The sequence below is a fragment of the Rattus norvegicus genome, chromosome 19 (assembly GCF_021556685.1).
Source record: "Rattus norvegicus strain SHRSP/BbbUtx chromosome 19, alternate assembly SHRSP_T2T, whole genome shotgun sequence".
NCBI classification, from domain to species: Eukaryota; Metazoa; Chordata; class Mammalia; order Rodentia; family Muridae; genus Rattus; species Rattus norvegicus.
The window spans coordinates 44,246,353-44,269,531 of record NC_141552.1 but is presented as its reverse complement, the minus strand read 5'-3'; the positions used below and the strand labels follow the sequence as shown (position 1 = coordinate 44,269,531).

Below are 23,179 nucleotides of genomic sequence, written 5' to 3'. Positions count from 1 at the left end.
TAATTATGAGTATCTGTGTGGGGATGTGAATGTGAACGGTGGTCCTGCAGAGGTCCGGGAAGGACGTCATGGGTTCCCTGGGGCTGGAGTTACAGGCAGCTGTGAGCTGTCCGGAGACAACAGCGATGCTACACATTAGGCTACCCTCCCACTTAAATGCTCTAGACACTTACCAGGACAAACATTCTGTGGTTTGTCTAAACCTGTCTAAACCCTTTGTGTTAGTCAGTCATGGTGGCACACACCTTTGATCCCAAGCCTTCCCCCCAACCCTCACTTCAGAGCCCATTTCAAGATTTTAACCTCATTTGTGACTGGTCTATTGTTCCCTCATGTCCCCCTCCTCCCCACCCATTCACAGGCTTCTGTGTCACCTGTAGGTTGTTTTATGTGCTAAGCCATCTGTGCCACCAGACCTGAGTTAACCTGGAGAAGTCTGCAGTGAGGCACATTGTTCTTCACCCAGGAATGTTTGGAAGAAAATCAAACACAAGCCCAGCCTTTCCAGTGTCTGTGAGCATCTAGCTAATTTCAGTCACAAAGGCACCTACCTGTCTCCGTTGTCCAGGTTCTGAAAAGCCTCAGCTCACGTTGTACCCACCGGCCTTCTTGGCCCTGAGAGCAGACGGTGTGAATGACCTGCCTTGGTCCTCCCCCGCTGACATGGTATGTAACAAGTTGCTTTCTCCTAGTGTGCATCTTCTCACTCGTAGGACCATAAGAGGCCTATTAGGCTCTTATGCGAAGTAACCAAATTGAACATGTGTACTTCAAAAAATTAAGCAACCAAAAAAATCCCTCCAAGAGTTTTCTCTCTAAAGGCTGTATACAGACAGGATGAGACCTCACAGAACTACTCTTGAGCCTTTTGACACCTGTTTCCATAAGGGCTGTGGTACACACGTGCATGGCTACTTTACATTTATTTTAGCTCTGGTCAGCACACCAAGATGGCAGTTAACTTCCTCTCCCCAATTCCTGTCACTTGCCCACGTACTGTGATGTTACACCCAAGAGAAGGAAGGGTTCCAGTGTGAGAGCCTAGGAAACGTCTTTACCTTCACGGTCTTAGCTTTGTAGCACCACCACTCAGGAAGCAGAGACTGGATATTACCATTCTCCAGGGACCTTCCTACAACCTCTTCAAAGCTAGGGGCCAAGTACTGACATAGACAAGCCCCTCGGGACACTTCTTGCACTGAACTCATTGATGAGATGGCACCCCCCTATCTGCACCCCCAGCCCAGTAGCAGCCATCCTTGGTGTTTCTTCTATTATCTTAGCAGTGCGTCCTCAGCCCTAGATGTAAACTCTGGCATATACACACCTAACAGGAGAGAACACTTCCAGTCACTCTTTAAAGCAGCACCCCCCTTCCCCTGTACCACTCAGTAGCGCTCTGGTGTGGGAACATGTCCTTACCCTCATAGGAAGCTTGAAGAACAGCTAGCCCAATAACACAATACAAGGCTTGGGGGTTTAGCTTGGCAGTAGTGTTTGTACAGCATATGCAAGTCCCTGGGTCCAATCCCTAGTGTTTAAGTAACAGCTAGAAATGACATTCACAACAGAGGCAACCTGGAGAAGGATACGCGATACAGGAAGGGGTGGGGAGAGGTATGGGGACTATGGATTTGGTGTAGGAGCTGGTTATCTGGGCTCGCCCACGAAACAGAGTGGGAAGAGGGAGGACATGGGTTTCCCTAAAGAATAGCTGGCAGTTGCAGGACTCCTATTGATGACTGCACTGGTTTTTAATAAGGGCAGAGCTTGCATCTGACGTCATTATTTCAGCTGGTTTCCTACTGGCTTAAACTAATTCCACTTCTCTGAAGAGACAGATGATGTTTGCTCAGAAAAGCATAGCTCAATTGGGGAGGAGAGTCTCCCGATTTCTTACCTGGTGTGTGTGTTGTTCCTGGGGTCAAACCCATGCTGTTAGCACCCAGCCAACTGAGCTACACCTCCCGCCCTGAACTGTTTCTTCAACTACATGTTTCACTCTTTCTCTTTACATGGAAATTAGTAGGTCACTGGGTCAGGGCTGTTTACACCTTGACATCACAGGATCTTCCTCAGTTTACAAAATGATCAGATTCAATGAACATTTTTTCTTTTCTTTTTTTTTAATTTGTAAAATGGAAGGATTTTATTGTGATATCGTATACGAAACCATATTTATATCTGCTAACCACCTAGAAAACATGAGTCAGGACTGATTCACATACTCATTTTGAATTGAAGGAAGATGGTTTTGACTACATTTTCCAATATAATTTGCAATGATTAGAATTAGCATGTTCTCTTAAATCTCTGTACTGAACCACAAATAAATAGGTATAGTTTGTTCACTGGAACTAGATCTGAAAAAGCTTACAAACTTTCCATTCATCTCCCCTCTTTGCTGTTACTCTGCCTCCCTCCAACACTTTTTCTATTTCAAATGTTTCTTAAATGTGTTGAAAAAATATGAGATCAAATGAGAAACTGTAACTAAAACACAAAATAAGATGTACTGGCAAAACACACAGCATGGCCTGGTTGGAAGTAAATGCACAACTGGAAGCGTGGACACGGGATAAGAGCACACCCCAGCACAGGCATTATGGCAGAGTGGGGGCGGTGGGTAGGGAGGAGGTCACGTGACAGGAGTCAGCTCTTTCTCACATTGACAAAACACTTGAGAAGAATCAACTTAGTAAGATGCCCCATTTTTCTTCTCAGTTTTTCCAGTCCATGATCAGGTGGTTCTATTGCTTTGGGCTTCTGGTGAGGCAAAACATCATAGAAAGCAAAGCCAAGAAGCAAAGAAACACAAGGGAAGGGAAGGAATTTTAACCCACTCTTCAAAACCATGTCCTAATGACTTAAAACCTAATAAGCCCCACCTCCTAAAAAGTCCCAGTACCTCCCAATAGTAAGCTGGTGACCAAGCCTTTCTCACGCGGCCTTTGGTGGCCACTTCGGATTTAGATGAGGCATCTTACCTCTAGTTGCCCTTACACATCTGAACAAAAGTGTCTGTTTTACAGAACAAATGGAGCTAGCGTTGGGCTTGGGGGAAGGAGGCAGGACCCGGCCTGTCTCCGCTCTGCAGTGTACTGCCTCAAGTTGCTCACCCTCTGCTGAGAGAACTGGTGAACAGTAACTGGAACTGGAAGATTCTAGAAAGGAAAAACACTTTAAAAGATGGACATTTCAAAAGCCAACAGTCTGCAAGTAGTGCCTGTAGCCACAAGCTGGGGGGCAGGTTTCTCCTTTGGCCTGGGGTCAAAAGGCTTACTGCTGTTCCTCTGTGAACACCGCAGGAACAGACTGCTGCATCATCTCTCAACGTGAAGGACAGCAGCTTACGTGTACATCTTGGCATTTTTTTCTGCTCCATGAATAGGAGGAAAGAAAATTGATTTATTGATAGAAACGAAGGAACCCAGCATTCAAGTGTGGTTTTTCTGACTGTAGTAACTCCCCAGATTATCCTGACAATTTTTCCTCAAGTTTCTTCATCTGACAAAAGTTCTTAGTGACCATGAAGGGAGGACACAGGATTAGTTCTGCTGGCATCAGAGTGTATGCATGTGTAGAAGTGTTGATCCCCACGCTGCTCCTCTACTGCTCTCTGCTGAGATGCTGGAAAAAACACCTTGCAAGCACCCACGCCCATGCTAGCGATCTGGAGTGAACGGGTGTCACTCTTTGTGGGGTTGTTCTTTCATTCACTCTTCTCCACCCTTTCAAAGCCCTAACTATAGACAGGAGAGAACAAAGAACGGAAAGGAAAGGGGAACATTATCGTTAGAATACTCCTCCTAGCTGGGGAGTTCCTTGGGGCACGTCTGATCTTCACTGTCAGGATATCTAATTTCTTCTTTGGGCACAACCAGTTAACAAACCTCAAGGAACAACCAAGGGCGACCAGCCAACAACAAACCACACCTCTTGATGCCTTAGCATTTATTTGCCCTCGGAAAAATGCCCAGAATTCCACATGTCATACACTTGCAGAAACTATCTGCTGCTGGCAAAATCACACCCCTGCCAGGCACAAGGAAAACTAGTCAGCTGCTACAGACGATCTGAAGCAGCCCCATATCCTACACCTGGGATTAAACCCCAAACATATTCTTATATTTCTGTGTTTCTAAAGGAATCAAAATCCCCTTTACAAGTGGGTCTGAAGCGAGACACCACCAAAGATCTCATAGCCAGAAGGAAACAAGCAAACTGTGAGTCCAGTCCTAATGACTGCACCATTCTGAATGAGCCTGCATATTCATTCTCCGGGTAAAGACACACGCAAGGGGTTTTGGATGCCTAAAAACCAAGCCATAGAAACCCAACGCATAGACTGTTCCGATGTTACACAATCCACACCTTTGAAACACGTTTAACAGTAAGGCAGACTGAAAGTTCCATTACCACCCACCTACACTGTGGGTAGAAGATATATTGGCTTTACCCAATATATTGATGTATTGAAATCTAGAAATGCATTAGCCTGGAATTCTGCAAGCCAACCTGGCATAACCAATCCACCCAGACAGACCCCGCTTCTGAGGCCTTGAAAGAGCCGCCACTATCTGTCGTTGTTCTGATTAAGTAAGACATCAGGGACACGGGTCTCACGAACTCAGTCTTAAAAGATTCCCTTTTCAATGCAATAAAAATCTCACCGACTCTGCTTCTATACGTTTCATAGAGGGCTGCTAAGGACACTGATAAGGCAAAGGATACAGTTAACACATGGCTGATTTTGTGATAAATGGGCTGTGTGGTCAAACACTACCCTGTCTGAGTATTTTCTAAATGAGATTAACACTTTAGTAAAAAGACTGAACTAACAGCCTACATATCTTTCTTTACCTTGCCACTGGGCTTCATCCAACCAGCTGAAGGTTTTAATAATAAGACTGACCTTAGACAAACAGGAGTATCTAACAGAATAACTGCAGGCTCAAACTGCAACCCTGACAGTGCCGGAATGTTACTTCCTTCACACAGCTCTCTGCATATCACCCCGTTTCCACGGAGAAGTATGATTGATACACACACACAGTTTAACCAATCTCTGCTGGGATTTTGGTTTTCTGTGTACATGAAAGGATCCTATTTTTCTGGAAAAACTTAAATCATGACCATGCAACTTGCTTGGCTAATAGGATACAGAAGCAAGTGACATCAAGTCTAAGCAAAATCACAAGAGCTAGGGACTGACTCAACACTCTCGCCGTGTCCACAAGGAGAGCTTTACCTATGGGCTCCTCTGACTTGTTTCAGACTTTTAGGATTTGGAAACTGTCTATGACACCAGTCGGGAGGGGAAGCTGTCCTGTCCTGTTCTGTCCTGCCATCATTTACTCAGCAGTTCACAACACCCTTAGCTTTTCCTCTTCGTTGCAATTTTGATAGGGCTTCGGACAGAAGCACAGAGTAGTGTTTGGACTAACACATGAAGTTTGTGGTAATAAACCCATTTCTCTGAAATTATTTTATGTAGGCTTTCACAAAGTCCTCCTTTAACCCAGGTGTGTGTGTGTGTGTGTGTGTGTGTGTGTGTGTGTGTGTGTGTGTGTGTGTATGTTTTCCAAACACACCAGAATCATTTCCATTAGAAGGCTTGGATTAACTGGAGTCCACATGGACTTGACCAGTTCTGTAAAGCAAGCATTGAAAACTGATCTATCTTAATTGTTCAAATGTTGAATGATTTTTTTAAAGTTCTAAAATGCTTACATTTCTGTATGCTGTACAGACATCAAACTACTACACCAAGAAAATAAAATCCTTCAATGCTGCAGATGATGGCATTCAGACTGGAGAGTAAAAGGGTGGGGTGCAGAGAGCATGGCAATTTAGTTAAATCAGAAAATCTGGCTTTTGCTGGATAGATAAAAATGTGTAAAAACAGGAAGCCAACAGATCCATCAACAAATAGATGGAAATAGTCAGATCTCAAGGTTTTCCAGTTCCAAGTTCATCTGAAATTTTAAGGTATGAACACAGCTGAGACACCAAATGCATTAATAAACTATTTTCAAAATCCTGTCCCATCTAAAGACAGTGTGGCATACTTTCTCCCATAAATAGCCAGACTTGCAAGTGAACCCCATCGTGCATAGTGGGTAGTGTCTCATTTACTAATTAGGGTATCACATAGATCCTGCCCACAGCTGCCATTCAACGGGGGCTGATGTTTCTTCAAATCCCCTCCCTAGTTACCGCCACTAACTTTTCAAGAAAGAAAATGTGGTGGTTTGAATATGTTTGGCCCAGGGAGTGGCACTATTTGTAGGTGTGGCCAGGCTGTGTGTCACTGAGGTTGTGGGCTCTAAGACCCTTGTCCTAGTTGCCAGAAGGTCAGCCTTCAGATGAAGAGGTAGAACTCTCGGCTCTGCCTGCACCATGCCTATCTGGATGCTGCCATGCTCCCACCTTGATAATAGACTGAACCTCTGAAGCTGTAAGCCAGCCCCAAGAAAATGCTGTCCTTTTAAGAGGTGCCTTGGTCATGGTGTCTGTGCACAGCAGTAAAACCCAACTAAGACACTAAGCAAGCGGAGGACAAAGTAAGCATCATTTGGGGCTGTCTCTTGCCCTGTACACAGGGATGCATACGTCCATCCTGACCTTTAGGCAAGACTTCAGTGGAGTCATGGCTGGCTGGTCAACGGACGCCCTCATGGCTGCCTTGCCACATCCAGTAGAAAAGGCAGCAGCTACAGGGATTAAAGCCACTGCTAGATATTCAGATCAGACCACACCTAGCCTTGTAATCTTAGAAGTGGGCTCACTGGTGTCAGAAGCCACCTTATTAGACTAGGGTGGGTTGAAGGTCAGGTGAGGGGAAAGCCAAAGTTTGTCTTCTTTTCACCAATAGTTGTTTTGGGGCAGGAAAAACAAACAAAACTTAGCAACTGTAGACTGGCTGTGAGAATGCCAAGACTACAGCATGGTTGAGATCTTCCCACAACAGCAGCAAGCCAATACTCTGGACCAGCATCTTCTCTCAAAGCAGAAGGCACTTTAAAGGTGGGCATGTCTCCAGTCTCAGTGAGGGGACAGACTGGCTCCTGGAATGCGTCACACGGGAGCCACTGTGAACACCACAGTCTTCCCTGAGCTCGTGTCTAATGAAGTTGGCTGGAGCCTCCAGGGCGATGCTGCTGGTTCGACCTTGAGGAAACCCCTGAAGCACTTGCTATCCGTCGCATCTCGGAATCCTAGCGTGCATTACATATGGCCTCAGACAAGACGCTGAGATGTGAATCCTCCCTGCAGGCTGAAGGAGAACACGGTTCCAACCGCATGGCCGCCATCTGTATTTGTGCTCCTCTACGGCTCTGTTTGGGATAAACACTTTGAAGTAAGAATTGATTCAGCCTGCAAGACTAGCCAAGGAAAAGCTCACAGACCAAAACAAAATGTGAAGGCAGATCGTCTAGAAACCAAGCACAAGTTCTGTTTCCTGTCAGACATTCTGTTTTGTCATAGTCCAGGAGAAAGATGGTGGCAACTATGGTTTGGGAGCATAGGAACAAGGAAAATGTATTTACTCAAGTGAAAAAATTTTCACCCTAGAACAATTGTCTTTGCTACAATCCAACCAAAAACCATTCACAGACCATGAGGAGACTACAGTTAAGGAAAAGTAATTTTAGCATTTACAATTTGTTTCAGAATTCTATCACAAGAAGGTATGCACAGGGGACAACATGTGCTGGTCCAGATGCATATGGTTCTTTATTACCATAAAAACGGTAGCAGTTCCCAAAGTCGGTCTTGATTAAAAGCGGTTCTATGGATGAAAACAACATTCTGCAGTCGAGCTATTAAGCCAGAAATGGCAAGAGGGAAATAAAGGCCCACATGCTGGAGGAGAGGTCAGGGAAGAAATGAGCGAAGACGGGATGCTACAGACTGGTGGGGGATGCTACAACTGCTTTCAGGGGCGGCTGAGTGAGTGAATGAAGGGACACAGTAACCTGGCAGCCTCACACACTCTAAAAACAAATGAGAACATGTGTGCTCCACTCTGAGAGACATCCATTTTCTCCTTTAAAGAAGCCATTTATAAAAGAGCAAATTGGTGATTTGTACTTACACACTGGTCCCTTTTCAAGCCCCTGTCAGGAAGTGATGAATTACTGAAGCTTAGGATAAAGTGTTTTATTTTCAGTGTGCACACCATCAAACCTTACAAAACATTTTTTGTCTTTCCTGAGTTATTAACTGTTTCTGATTACTAGTTAAACGAGACAAATGGCATATATGCACCTCTCCAGAAAGTATGCCCTCCCTCCCTCCCTAGCTTCCCATCTCTCTTACTTCCCTCAGCCAGGCAATTGTTCCAAAACTGTCCCACCTCCTGAGCCAGGGATTCTGTTTAGATTGAAGGAGGGATAAGAAAAGCCCCAGTGTCCATGCAACTGAAGCACCCAAACACAATCTCTACAGACAGCACAACGCACTTAGCAGGAGTCACATGACCTGGAGGCTCTGCCTGTGCCAAGCGACCCTGTTCCGGAATACCACTCTCCAGGACCACCTGCTAAAACAGAAAGCAGCTCAGCACCTGGAAACCGAGGTCGGGGACTCTGCGCTTATACCACCTCAAGCACGGCCAGAGTGACGGAGGGACAGCTGAGCTCCCCTCGATTGGAGTAACCTACCATTGCTGCCAACACTCTTGTCAGGGAGCAAGTTAACATAAAGAGTTGAACTGCACAGGAGGATCGGCAGGACGGCTTGAGGATTCCAAACAACCTTCTCACCTGCTGTGGCCAACCTGTACAAGCCCACAGGGTCTACAGAGCTGCACTCCTTGTGGGGATACCAGCACCAGCGACTAAACCAACAGCTCAACTTCTGACCTCTTGTCTCTCTATAGCACAAGGCTGAAACCACACGACTTCCTAGAAGGTTTTCATCTACCTGCTTTAAATGTTATGGATGGCGAGTGAGCAGGGAAAGAGACAAGGGAAGCCTCCAGACGGCTTGATCACGGAATGTACCGCTTAGTCAGTTGGATGCGTACTCAACCAACAAATGACACTGCTTGCAACCTGAGGTAAAACAATCCTTGAGAAACAAACTGTTTTAATTTTAGCATCTGTACAGGCAGAAATAATAAGCAATGAAACAAATGTGAAAAGCTTAAGATTCAATCTGTAATGTAATACCTCTATCTTATTCTGATGTCAATTAAAAAAACAAAAGAAAACAAAACCCCCACCAGCCACCACAAAAACAGGCCACCAAGATCATAAGAGTGATCATATATCCATCGCTGAAGAGCAGTGCCTCTCTCCTGGCGTCTTCACATCCGCCTCTTCTGTGTACTTATGTACAGCACTGGAAAGACAAGAGAATGAGCTGTCACTCAAGTGGCACAGCCTCAGTTTTAAAGGCTTGTGGGTCCTGGCCTGCACCTCGCACACCTTAAAGGACTTTTATACCATGCAATGAAGGTCACGATAAAATGAGTTTTGAGTTGACACAGAGCTTTGATATCTTACAAAATTGTAACTAGTCGTATCTATGCATGTTGGTGACTTTACAAATTATGACCAAGAATCAGAAAATCAAAAATACCTAAAATTTAAGAATATTTTGTTACTATCACAATTAAGCTTTGAGAAAAGCAAATCAGCTAAATCTTTTAGGCTAGGTCTCGGATTCAGACTGTCTGGGGAGCCGGCTCATCATTTTTTCCCCCTCCATCTTTATTAAATTGGGTATTTCTTATTTACATTTCAATTGTTATTCCCTTTCCCGGTTTCCGGGCCAACATCCCCCTAGCCCCTCCCCCTCCCTTTCTATATGGGTGTCCCCTCCCCATCCTAGACGGCTCATCATTTAAGAGCACTTACAGATGTTACAGAGCAACAATGCTGGGTCCCTAGTACCTACAAAGCAGTTCACAACCAACTGTAACTCTAGTTCCAGGGGGTCCAGTGACCTTGTGTGGCCTTAAGTACCAGGCACACGCGTGATACACTTACATGCATGCAGACAAACATACACATGAAGAAAAAAGTAAAAGAAAGAAATAGTATTATTTTCATTCATCTTCCCAGTGTATAGTTGCTGTTTCCATAGGAGAAAAAAATGAGAAGACACTTTTAAGATAGCAAAGTCCTTACTCTGTGATCAGTATAAACCTTTGGTGTCATCCAACATGTAATTTCGCCAGTCATACTGAGCAGCGACTGTGTGCTGCACGGAGATAGGACAAAAGGGGCCACCTGGCCACTGGTCAGGCTGTTACCTAGGGTGTGCCCTCCTCCCATCCCACACATCTTCAGATACTGACAAGCCTGTCTAAAGTGAACAGTAGATGTCTCCTCAAAGAGCCCAGCACAGACTTCAACCAAGTGAACCAGGATCCTCTTTAAGAGCCACGTATAGGTTGTGGGAATAATGACAACTGTTACTAAGTACAACGTGTATAGTGTAGGGATCATCAGAATGAGAAAAGCCACTGCCAGGGACACTAGACATGCTGGGTGGATGTCACTGTAGGAGTATTCCCTGCTATGGGGTACTATCAGCTGCTTTGAGGGCAGACAAGATCATAATATTTCCAAGCAAAAGGAGGGGGGCAAGTAAGAAGGATATGAAGTAGAAGGAACTACTGAAACATAAACGAGGTAGATACAGGAAGCCAGTATATTTAGTCCCTAACAAGACCCAACCTTTAAGGCTGTTAGAAGATTCTCAATCCTCAGAAATGAAGAAATCAATTCCAGAAGAAAAGAGCTCCTCATGGAAGGAAATGGGACCCACAAGTGGGCTGAGGGTTAATTCCTAGTGATGTCCATGCTTTCCTTAGCCTCCAAGTATTCAAATATGACTCTACTGACAATTTGTACTTTGAAATGAGGTGACTTAAAATGGCCATAGTAAGCAGGGCAGTGGCCAACAGTCACAGAACTTCAAAGCCAGGCTTTCTGACCCACTTCTGACACGGAGAAAGGTACAAAGCCCCACAGAAGGCACCTGAATCTTGACTGGAAAAAGGACAAAGGGCTAAGTGCCAGGGGTGTGCAGGGGCACAGCAGTGGCTTCCATCTCACATATGACCAGGAGAACACAGTACATGGTTATTTAAGGGAACGGACAGACGGTTCTGCTCAGTACACCAACGTCCTCAGCTCTTCATCAACTGACAAAGAGGAGAATTTCTAGTTCCAAAATTCCACGGAGAATTCTCTTTCCACTCACAAACTGATCTGGTGTATACTCAAGACCTAAAATACAAACACAGGAACACTAACATTCTTTAGAAACTCCCCAGTGCTCTCTCCTCTACACAGGAACGGCCTACTCTGAACACAAACTTCGGGGAAGCTATTACCATTGTTTCCGCGGATGAATGCGTCTCCATACTTATTCTTCAGCTGTCCGTTTACATACTCCTCTGTCTGTTCCAATGCTATATTCATGTAGCCATCCAGGCAGGCCAGGACCCCTGGAGCAGAGTAAGACAGAATTTACAATTACAGGGTATGTCTTAGAGCCGACAGTCGCTTTATTCATTGGCTTTCAGACACATCATATAAAAATCCACACTGTAAACAAAACTCAACAGACTTAAACACAAAAGCACCTGTACTCGGTGCCAATGTGAATGAAGGGTGGATGGGCATAGCATGAGAGGAGTCGTGGATCCACTGCTCCAAGACAGGCAGCCAACTGTCACTCCCGCCTGGGATGTGTCACCACAGCAACTTTGAAAGCCTTCACAAAAGTATAAGCATTAGAATATTCCGACCAAATGCCCTTCCTTGGGAGGCAGGGACAGACACGGCAACTATGCAGGGACAAATGAGCCTCCATCGGGGTGACATTTGTTACTTTAGCCGCTCAGTGAAATACAGATCTGGCAGATTTATCTCGGTCTTTCACAACATCTACTGCAGCAGATGAATGGACTCGGGGTGTAGAGGAAGTCTCCACAATCTGTTAAGATAACAGACAGCAGGTGCTCCTGAAAGGACTACTAAAGCTGTGACTGTCAGCAAGCAGCAGCCTGAGAACAGGGAGTACACACTGCATCACAGCACTCTGCGCGCTGTTATGTCGCAGATGGACTATTTTTAAAATCAAAACTAATAGAGAAAAACGGCTACAAACATTCAGGGAGCTTTCAAGGAAAACAGTTCGGGTGAATCACTATTTGTGTTAAGATGGCTTAAATTTCTAAAATCTGACCAGAAGACTTTTTTCAAAAGATGAAACTAGTAGACTTCTAATTCTCAGTGTCTGGGCAAAAATGATATTTTTAAGAAAGAATAAAAACATAATACAGATTCAATTCAACTAACTAAGTCAATGGTCCCATTTAAAATCTTAACTTCATTAACATGCTCCTCGCTCTCTGCTTCTGCCCCCATTATCCTCCAGACAGAGGTTTCTTCTCAAGTCTGTGTGTGTAATCTGAGCACAAGACATTAACCAAACAGAGATGTTAAACTTCCAAAGAATCAGACCGGACTGTCAACTATCAAGAACAATAACTTTCTAGCTAAAGAAAACTTAAGACAGTTTCACAGTTTGCTTCTTCATTTAAAGCATAGACTATTAAGAAACTTCCACGGTATGATATGGAATTAGACAAGAGGATAACTCAAAACACAACATCACTATTATTCACGTTAGTGAGTTGGGACTGGGAGGGAACAAGGCAGAAAGAGAAAGGGCTTGAAAACAGCCGGTGTCATAGGAAGACCCTGACTCAAAAGCAAGCAACCAAACACACATAAAACACTGGCAACAGGCTATTCATGTCAAACAAAACAAAACAAAAACCCAAGATTAAAACAAAATGATTTCCCCTCTATGTTTTTTAAAGATTTCATTTTACTCTTAACGATGTGCGTGTGTGGGTACACACACTCTTAACGATGTGCCTGTGTGGGTACACACACTCTTAGCGATGTGCGTGTGTAGGTGCACACGAGTGTGGGTCCTCAGAGGCAGAGGTGCTGGAGCTGGAATCACAGGAGCTGCCTAACGTGAGCACTGGGAACTGAACTCAGGTCCTCTCCCAGAGCATTATGTCCTCCTGACTGCACAGCTATTTCTCTAGCCCCTTTCCTTCATTTCAGCAGTACTGGGGATGGAACCCTCCTACCTGTGCTGAAACTTAGGGGTTACTGAATACTTATTTTAGTTTTATATGTGTGAGTGCTTCGCCTGCACACACACTGTCTCGGGCCTTCAGAGGCCAAAGAGGCGTCGGATCCCTTGGAACTGGAACTAAAGATGGTTGTGAGATGCCTCCTGGGTGCTGGGAACTGAACCTGGGTCCTCGACAAAGAGCAGCCAGTGCTCTTACCTGCTGAGTCAGTGCTCTAGTCCCTCCAGCAATTTAACAATGTTTTCCAGTCAAGCTTCAGTAAGTCCTAGCTTCTCACTTCCTAGTGAGAATAATCACAAAATCTCAAGAGTTTATGAGAACAAAGTGACAAATGTATTTAAGTACTTAGCACACATGTAAACGTGTGGGGAAAGGAGAAAACCTTAAAGAAATCTAGAAAGGAGACCCAGAAACAGCCACACAACTGCTGAGTCAGTCATCTATGTGATAGAGCCTAAACAGGTTAGCAAATCTCAATTTGAGAGAAGTAGGGCTTTCCTTATTTTAACACGGAATCTGTTATCATTGGCAGAACTGTGTTTGAGTTACTGAGACTCCATCCCCAGGCTCTGAGCTGCCGCTCCAACCCTACCACATACTCGTCCCCCTTCAGTGCCTCTGTCTCGTCTTCAGTATTCTTCATTTCCTTTTTCTCTTTTCTTCATTTTTTCGGTTGTTTTTGTTTTGAGACAGGGTCTTATGTAGCCCAGGACTGCCTCAAAATCAGATGTAGCTGAACCTATCATCAAACTCTGGATCTTCCTGTCTCTTTCCCAGTGCTGGGGTCACAAGACAGCACCCAGAGCTCCTTAGAAAGAATTCTCTACAGGAACAGAGCACTGTTGGATCCTTCACTACACGACCCCTGAAGGTCATGCTGTAAAGTGATTCGGGCTAAATAAGAATGTGCCAGGGGCTGGAGAGATGGCTCAGAGGTTAAGAGCACTGATGCTCTTCCTAGAGATCCTGAGTTCAGTTTCCAGCAACCACATGGTGGCTCACAACCATCTATAATAGGATCTTATGCCTTCACATACATAAATTAATCTTAAAAAAAAAAAGATTAAAAAAAAAGTGTGCCAATCATGAACTCTTCTGCAAATACAAATGCTGCTGGCCCTAGGACCTAGGTGCTCTCTGGTCTGAGCTCTCCCCAGCAGAGTTGACGGGGGTTCCCTTGCTATTACCAGGGAACGTAGGCAGCTGTGATCTCAGAACACACAGCACCGGCAGGCATTTCACTGTAAGAGGAACCACCTCAGAAGATAAAAACAACCTGTGAGTGAGCAACGCTTCTGGTCTACTGAGGACGTTTAAGAGGTTAGTCACATTTTCTTCTTTTACTTATACCAGTTATGATAAAACATGAGAATATTACCTCGGTAATCCACGCCAGAGTTTAATTTCACCACAACTGGGCGCCCGATGATCTGCTTTAAGAAGTCACTAGGGGTTTGCTTCCGCAGACTCATTTTTAACAATCCTGATCAGAAACAGGAAAGAGCAATACATACAGACTAAAGTTAATTATTCACCAAAAAGCAAAACAAAACTCTTGGGCCTTTAACATATCTATAGGGAATCAAGCAGCAAAGCTGTGCAATGTTCTGCTAGACACCACAGCTGACCTGTGCTCACACCCATCACCTCACACAGCCCTAGCCCAGGGCACAGCCTCAGAGCTGTTTACAGAGCAATTATTCCTATCCACTTGTTCTAATGTGTCACACACATGACACCCTTATAGCCACCATCACCTCAGCCCAGTTAATAAATACTTTTCTATGCTGACAACTCTATTAACATCTATAAATGCCACATGTAATCACCAGTATAACTCTGGGAGAAGGTATAACATTCCCATTTTACTGATGAAAACAGAATAGAAACATTAGGGGTTGGGGATTTGGCTCAGTGGTAGAGCGCTTGCCTAGCAAGCACAAGGTCCTGGGTTCGGTCCCCAGCTCCGGAAAAAAAAAAAAAAAAAAAAAAAAGACAGAATAGAAACATTAAATAACTTGAAGCAAATTGCAGTTAGACAGAAATGACAGAATATTTAAGTTTAACTTCAAACCAACACTATACAAAGTAGGCCTCCTCATCAACAACTGACAGCTAAACACTTCCCTGCAAGTCCTGACGGACACCTAACAAGTGAACACAGACATGCAGCAGCTTTCTAAGCACTTTACACGCACTGACTCCCTTAAGCTTCACTCCGAGGCAGTTGCTGGCGTGTGCAACAGTGCCACTTGCATACCTGAGTGTGCAGCCAGAGGCTGATGTTGGGCCTTCCTCAGACTCTAGCTAGCCAACTTTTTTGAGACAGGGTTTTTCACTGAACCTAAAGCTTACCGGTTTGGCGAGACTGGCTGGCCAAGGAGCCACTCCAGCCCCCTCATCTGTCTGTCTCTGTTCTTCTGCGCTAGAATTCTAGGGGCTCTATGATTGTTTGAACAGGTATGGCTCCATAAACGCATGTGTTTGAGTGCTTGGCACTATTAGGACTGTGGCCTTGTTAGAGGAAGTATGCCACTGTGGAGGCAGATTTCGAGGTCTTAAATGCTTAAGCTATGCCCAGTGTGAGACACGTCCAGTGTCTGGCTACCTGCAGCTCACGATGAAGAACTCTGCTGCTCCTGCACTGTATCTGCCTCAGTGCTGCCATGCTTCCTGCCATAAGGGACCAAACCGCCAGCACTGTGAGCCAGCCCCCATTAAATGTTTTCTTTCCTAAGAGTCACCCTGGTCATGGTGTCTCTTCACAGCAGTGAAACCCCAAGACAGGCATGCTGTCACACCAGGCTTTTTACAAGGGTGCAAGGGATCTGAGATCCTTATGCTAGCTCAGCAACCCTTTTCTGACAGCCACCTCCCAAGCCCTAGCAGGTACTGTTTTTATCCTTACTTTATCCAAGACTTGTTGTGCAAGAGCTATCTCTCCAAATATTTCAGTAAATGAAGGAAAATACTAGTCACTTAAGCAGAAGTCAGAGACTAGAAACTGGTTTTTGTTTCAGTGCAGTTCAGCAACAACTCTGTGTACCTGCCATGGATCATGAGACTTAAAAGGTATTTTATGTTATTTTAAAGACTCACTCCTCCCCAATTTTATTTATATATATGTATATATAAATAAAAATATATGTATATATATGTATTAATAAAAACTACATGTTCTTCTATAAATGGCATTGCTGATTTCACTCCAAGTATATCCATCCAATCCACTCAATGCTGTCAGGATGCTCTCTAGGTCTCTGCATGCCAGGGTTAGCTACTTGGTAAACCTGGAAGGCCATGTGGCAGATTTTTCATCAGTTCAACAAAAGTGTAAACATATACTTTGTACAAGGCAATTTAAAAACATATGCCAGAGTTTTACCTTAGGAATTTAGAATCCAGAAGTTAAACACTGTGTGTTAAGAGGCACGAACAAATCAAGGAAAACAATTCTCTTTACCCAAGAAGCCAAGTGCTCAGGTTATATTGGACCATCCACAGTTGCTACCCGCAAAGCTCCAAAGATTATTTAAAAAATTCATCAACTGATTATTTTGCTCAGCAAATTTCAATGTTTCCACTGAGCTGCCAGTTCATTTCTTAGCTCCACGATATTAACTCAGAGCTAAAATTACAACTGCTGTTAACCGAGACTCTGGCCACACAACAATTTTATTTGTGTTGTTTTGAGTCTAAAGAGAAAATGGTAAATATGATAACAGATTCAGTACTTTTTCATGAGTTTAGTAAAAATGAATCTTTCCATCCATCTACAAGCCACACACTTGTATTGTGCATATATACTGTTCTGTAGTTAAACAATGCTAGAGAACCTATTAACTTTGAAGGCCCAGACTCCTCTCTTGAATCTTGGTGACCATCACTTGCAACCAGAGGCCAAATCCCACAGCTCCAGCTCCTTCATGTACAATCTGAAATACGAAAAGCATCTTCTTTGCATTAAAAATCAAAACCCAAAACCTAGTACAAGTGGAAAGCTGGCTCGGTGGGTAAAGGGCTTCAAGCATGAGAACCTGAGTTTGGGTCCACAGTACTATTGGAAGGTAGGTGCGCTGAGACACATCTGTACCTCTGGCGCTAGGGGCAGACAGGAAGCTCCCAGAGGCTTGCTAACCAGCCTTGCCTAGCCAAACCAGTGAGCTCCAGGTTCACTGAGATCATGTGAGGAGCTTTGTGAAGCCCGTTAAAGTCAACCCCTGGCCTACGAATGGAATGTGTACATACACCCCTCACCCCCACACAGACACACACTCTCATAGTCTAACTAAAATCCATCTTCTTGAAAACCAAGTTCATGGTAAATGCGGGAATTTTTATTAGGAAAAAAGGAAACCACTTTTTAAAGGTTAAGTCCCTATAGTATCCTATTCCATAGGGAAAATCAATGTATGAAGATGCAGATTTTACTTATAGTGTTGCTCACATACTTACATAAGGTTAAAAGATGAATGTAAACACACTGGCATTTTAAACTGTATGTCATATCATATGTACACATACTGACTACATGTGGATTAACTGTACATTTCTCTACATTAAAAAGTCTGCAACTGAATCAAGGAGATTGCTCAGTGGTTAATAATATGAACTTCTCTTGCAGAGGACCCAGGTTTGATTCCCAGAAATTACATTAGGTGACATACAACTGCTTGTAACTTCAGTTCCAGGGACTGTAACATCCTTTGAGCTCCATATGTGGGGATTATTAATTTCACCCCTACCAATACCATTTATACTTTAGGACAAAAAAGTTAGTGAAAAAATATAAACCTAGGCTTAACAGTATTCATTACTTTAAAACTGTTAACTTTCTGTACCTTTTTGGAAAGCAGAAATATTCTTCTAAGCTTGCCCAAAACTCTGTTAAGTCTAGTTTTTCAGTTAGCATCAACCTCTTCCTGGGGCAATTCACACTTCATGGAGTACTCACTAAGCCTCAGGTGCAGGCTGGGATGTAGCAGGGAAGATGAGGCCTTGGGTCCTTGGAGTTTACTCTCCAGAGGGATAAACACACGCAGTAGTGGCATATTTCACAAAGGCTGCATGCGTTTGGGTGAATTATATACAGAGGTCTACCACGAGAAGACTGAGCCCACACATGACAGCAGAGGAGGTTTTCTGAACCTGTGAGCCAAGTCTGACATAGTCAGACAGTGGTAGAGAGAAGCCTTGGCAAAGGCACTGGGTCTCTGGGTGTGACAGAACAATCTACCCTGCAGGAGACAGACAGCTGCAGGAGTGCAGTGCCGCCTTCGCTCTTGGGTGAGAGAAGCATGATTTCTGGGATAGCTTCCCTAGGGTCAATCATCCGAACATTAAGAGTTCCAGTCAGCAGGTCTGGGCTGGGACCAGACAATCTGTGTGCATGATCCTAGATCTTTATGAGCTGGCTAGCTGGATACCATGGAAGGAGGGCACAGGAAAATCCCTAGCAGCAACTGCTTGGTTCTGCTTCCTATTTAGCTGGCAGAGTATGCAGCAATAGTCCTGGACTCCTGTTTCCCCGTGGGCCCACTATCTACACTTTATAAAACAATAGGCCCTTTCCTCAGAAGACTTCAAGCCACATGAAAGGATGAGCTAAGAGCAGTCCCTCGTTTGTTCTCTAGAGTACTTTCTGATAGATGGTTTGAAAAGGATGCTTTTGAAGTTATATGGAACAAATATGGTTGCCTCAAACTCAATCTCTCCATCCCCCAGGAAGCCAGACCCTTTGCATTAGTCCTCATTAGGCTTCCTTGGCACACCTTGTTACTTAATGACTTGCCCATAAATCCATTTTGTGCAAGTAAATTGGTCTTGACACCACAATTTTTTCCATCACTTGGCTCAAGTAATTTTAAGTTTTCATCTTTTAAATTGGATAAGGCAGAAGGAATAGTTCTGACAATTTCTGAAGCAAGAGATAAGACTCTTGAACCATAAACACAAGAAAAAGACTTCCTTCTGCCAGGGTCACCTTGGTAAAAGTTCCTCCTTCAAAATTAGATACACTCCCATTACAAGTGCAGTGTCACCCCTTCCTGCTTCCTATGCAGGCTTGTTTAAGTGACCTAATTTCATAATTGGATGGTCATGGCACTCTATTTCCCGTAAGAAGCCACCAAAAGGTCTAGTATGAGAATATCTGCTCTATGGCAATGTTTTCACAGTTAAATAATGGGGTGAAGAGGGGTAGGTGCAGTGTGCGTGCCAAATTGTATTCACCCAGTGATATACAAGCTGTGCTAGACCCAGTCTCATACAGTTTTTAAATTTCAAGGGGACAGGAAACATCTTCTCTAGTAGTCCTGGCACACAAACAGACTAGGTGTGGAAAAAGCACTTAAAGGCAGGGTCACACAAAAGTTCAATCTCTCCCTCACCATCCTCCAACCACAGACACAGCTACTAAAGCATCGTGTATGTACCGCCTCAGCTATGAATGTGCAATTTCGTTATTAACAAGCATTAACTAATACAAGAGAGGAACAGACAGCACGTGGTGCTTAGACGCCCGAGCCTAGGAAGGCGTCTGCTCAGAGGCAGATTCGGAAACGTACCCAGACAGTGATGTCTCCCTGGATTTTTCTCATTTGTTTTCTGTAGCGGGGCAGGGGCAGTAAGCAACTGCTACAACATGCACTGATGTCAGAGGTCACCTTTGGGAGTTGGTGAGTCCAGGAATTAAACTCAGTTTCCAGGTTTGGCCGTAAGCCCTGATAATCAGGTTATTTAGGTTAACTCCTAAAAGCAAGCTGTTCTCAAACAGAGGTGATTTTTGTGCCCCACCCTGGGGACATTTAAAAATGTCTACAGACACTCTATATTGTCACGACAGGAGAATGGTCATAACTAGGACCTAGTGAACAGAGCCCAGGGATGTCCCTCAATAACTTTTCTAATGCGAGACACTTTAATACAGTTCCTCGAGGTGTGGTGGCCCCCAACCACCGTAACTGTAACCTTGCCACTGTTATGAGTCATAATGTAAATATCTGATACGCATATGTGATTCCTGAGGGTTGCTAGACACCCCAGAAGGGGCTGTGACCTTGGGCTGGGAACTGCTGGCGTAGCGGACAGTACTCTACACCAAAGGTGTGGTTCAACACGTCAATGACAGAAACACTGCCGAGGAGACCTAATTACCACCTTGTTCCCTCTTTCTCAAACACTGTTTTCTGTGTATACAACACAGGACTGTGTATACAATACCAAGACTTGAATGAGAACCAGATGATGAGTATACAAACCAATCATCTTTCCGTATCTGTGGGTTTGTTATTTATGAATTCCGCCAACCTTGGCTCACCTGCTAAAATGAAGTTGTAATTACATGTCCAACAGATCTCTCCACTACAGAGACACAGATCTTCCCTTGCCGTCACTCCCTAAGCAATACTCTACTGCAACCACTTCCATTAAATGGCACGTTGTGAGTAATCTAGCCATGGTGTGAAGAACACAGGAAGACCGCACAGGTTATATGCAAACACAGATGAAGCTTGAACATCATGCACTTTTTGGTATTGGGAGGGATAACGGTTGTACCTATCAGAAGTATTTTATCCCAGCAATGAGGAAACTAGAAGCAATCATCAAAATGTTGAAGGGGTTGACATCTAAAAAAATTTTTTTTTCTAGCGCTGGACACAAAAACATGACTTTTCTATTTTCCAGTCCCTCAATCCAAAAGGAGAAAACAAGCCAGGGAGTTAAAAAAAACAAAACAAACAAAACAAAAATCGTTTTTTTTTTTTTTTTTTTGGTTCTTTTTTTTTTTTTTTCGGAGCTGGGGACCGAACCCAGGGCCTTGCGCTTCCTAGGCAAGCGCTCTACCACTGAGCTAAATCCCCAACCCCCAAAAATCGTTTTAAAAAGAAATTCTATTATCTAGTAAGCCACCCTTCAGTGAGAGAAGAGCTGATGTAGTAGTTAAGGGTACTCACTTGGGAGGCAGGAAACCTGAGTTCTAATCTCCTCTGTTACTTAATTAGCATCTCAGGTAACTCATCACCATTTCACTTGTCATGGCCCCAGGCTCATCTGCAAAATAAGGGAGTTAGGCTAGATGGTTACTACTGGCTGTCTCTTCCTGTTCCAGCATTTGACTAATGTGTGCTGTAACATTCGCGTGCACACACACACTGAGCTACATCCGGCAACCTCAAACTCCCAGTAGTTATCAATTCCAAAGAGAGGCTGTGCGTTGCTACTTTAGAAACACAACAGGCACTTTCACGATTTTGAAGAACCAGCGTCATACATACGTGAACCAGATAAATTACCAACACTTAAAAAAAAAAATCAATCTCGCAAAGTGCAAAAACCGTCTATGCTGATGATTGAGGAAAATTCGAGAAATAAAAGTTAAGGCATCACAGTATCGCACGGGATGCGAAAATGAATCAAAAACTCACACCCAAAGGTGTCAGTCAGGGAAACAGCTGAATTATTTGTGAGATCCACGCAATAAAGCAGAGGGCCCAAACAAGACCAAAGAACTTTACAATCACAACTTGTCTCATTTTAATCTAAGTATAGAACTAAGTACTGGTAACTGGTTTAAAAAAGAAATGGTGGTTTTAGCTCAAACAGAAACCGGCCCACACAAGAGAAAGGGAGTTGGTGAGCTGAAGCGTTCAGTAGGGACCATTTCCTCCGCTCGTCCGCGTTTACGACGTTCCGTCGCGCACGGATTCGCGAGTGGAGGAGGCGCCGAAGTCTCGCGCCACGGTAACCTCGGGCGCTCAGTCCAACCGGCGCGAAGCGCGCGCACGACGAGAGCGCGCCCGGCAACGCGAGGCCGCGTGGCCCGGACGAGCGAGCGCCTACTGGGGCGCAGGCCCGGCCACGGCTCGAGCTGCTCCCCGCCAGCCCGGGCCATCCGCGGCCTAGGCTGGCCGCTCCCACCCGGAGCGCTCACCCGCGCCCACCTACCCCTCCCGGGCCGCAAGCTCACCTTACAGCGGGATCCGGAGCCCTCACAGGCCGGGCCTCCGCGGACGCGCGCGCCGAAAACCGAAACCGCCCCCGGCAGCGCATTTTCCCGCCTCACCCAATCAGCGTCCTCCTTGGCTACGGCAACCCGCCGGGATCAAAAAGACTCTATCGCGCTAGCCAGCTTGCGTCTGAGAACCGGCTAGTTTACTGGCATATTTGGCACCTAGAGCTTGAAGTAAACGTCCGATATTCTGATGTTTTCTCTTTTGCCAGAAAATCAAATACTAAAGCAAAACTACCAACCAAAAGCTAGAAGTGATCTTTTGAGGTTTTTTCAAACAGTAAAGAACCTTAAAATCATAGTTGAGTACCCAGAAATAGTCTTAAATAATTTTAAGCAAACAAAAGTTAAAAGCCTCAAACCCTCAAGCTGACTTCTGCATATAAATTAAATGTATGAATAGATTGTTTCCATGGGAATGTTGAAACAAAAATAAATAATAAATAATTCAAAGCGTCTGAATTATAATGGCATCAGTTATAAGAAGACATTACAAATTAGTTTAACTGGAAATTGCATGCAGATACTATTTTAGTGTTGTATGGGAACTTGGTTTGGAATACTGAATGAATTCTTAGTGGATACTTTCTATTTATGGAAGGAAAAGATCACAGGAAGACTTGATTTCTTTTCTTCTACAACCATGATCTCCTTATATTTTAATTTATATCTTAAATTTTAATTCCATTCCCGATGTGTAACCGTCAACAAAGTTAGAATAACTTCAAACAACAGTTACGCATTCCACTAAGTGTTACAGGATCTAGGATGCAGGGCTGTTTTCTGAGACATAAAACGGGTTCCCCCTCTCTAAGTGCCTTTGATTGATATCCCGGAGAGAGAACAACAGCGTGAGACTTGGTAAAGAACAGGAGCATCCTCCCATCTGTCTGTAAAATTCTAGTTGATGTCAAGATGAAACAATTACAGACCTCGATGAAACAGCACTTTAGGCTCTTGAAATATAAAATTAGGAACATAAGTAAAGTTACATTTAAAGAAGGAGTATGCTATGCCCTGTGCCTAAA

At 44.2% G+C, this 23,179-nt stretch overlaps 1 protein-coding gene across 5 annotated transcripts; it reads right to left on the bottom strand.

The window, feature by feature from the left end:
• Window positions 1–7,639: 7,639 nt before the first annotated feature.
• Window positions 7,640–22,200, bottom strand: Lsm6 (LSM6 homolog, U6 small nuclear RNA and mRNA degradation associated). 5 transcript variants are annotated; one of them, NM_001126085.1, is made up of 5 exons: window positions 22,110–22,200; window positions 21,097–21,193; window positions 14,520–14,624; window positions 11,357–11,470; window positions 7,640–9,351 (listed from the first exon to the last, which is right to left on the bottom strand). In NM_001126085.1, exons 3-5 carry the CDS (start codon window positions 14,611–14,613, stop codon window positions 9,317–9,319), a joined length of 243 nt encoding a protein of 80 aa, NP_001119557.1. In that variant the 5' UTR covers window positions 14,614–14,624; window positions 21,097–21,193; window positions 22,110–22,200; the 3' UTR covers window positions 7,640–9,316. The 5 variants fall into 5 exon arrangements, 4 of the variants coding, with proteins under 4 accessions (NP_001119557.1, NP_001421517.1, XP_087451125.1 ...); XM_087594999.1 differs by lacking the exon at window positions 22,110–22,200 and adding an exon at window positions 21,568–21,932 and having other exon boundaries at window positions 9,069–9,351; XM_087595000.1 differs by lacking the exon at window positions 22,110–22,200 and adding an exon at window positions 21,760–21,932 and having other exon boundaries at window positions 9,069–9,351.
• Between the last annotated feature and the right edge of the window lie 979 nt (window positions 22,201–23,179).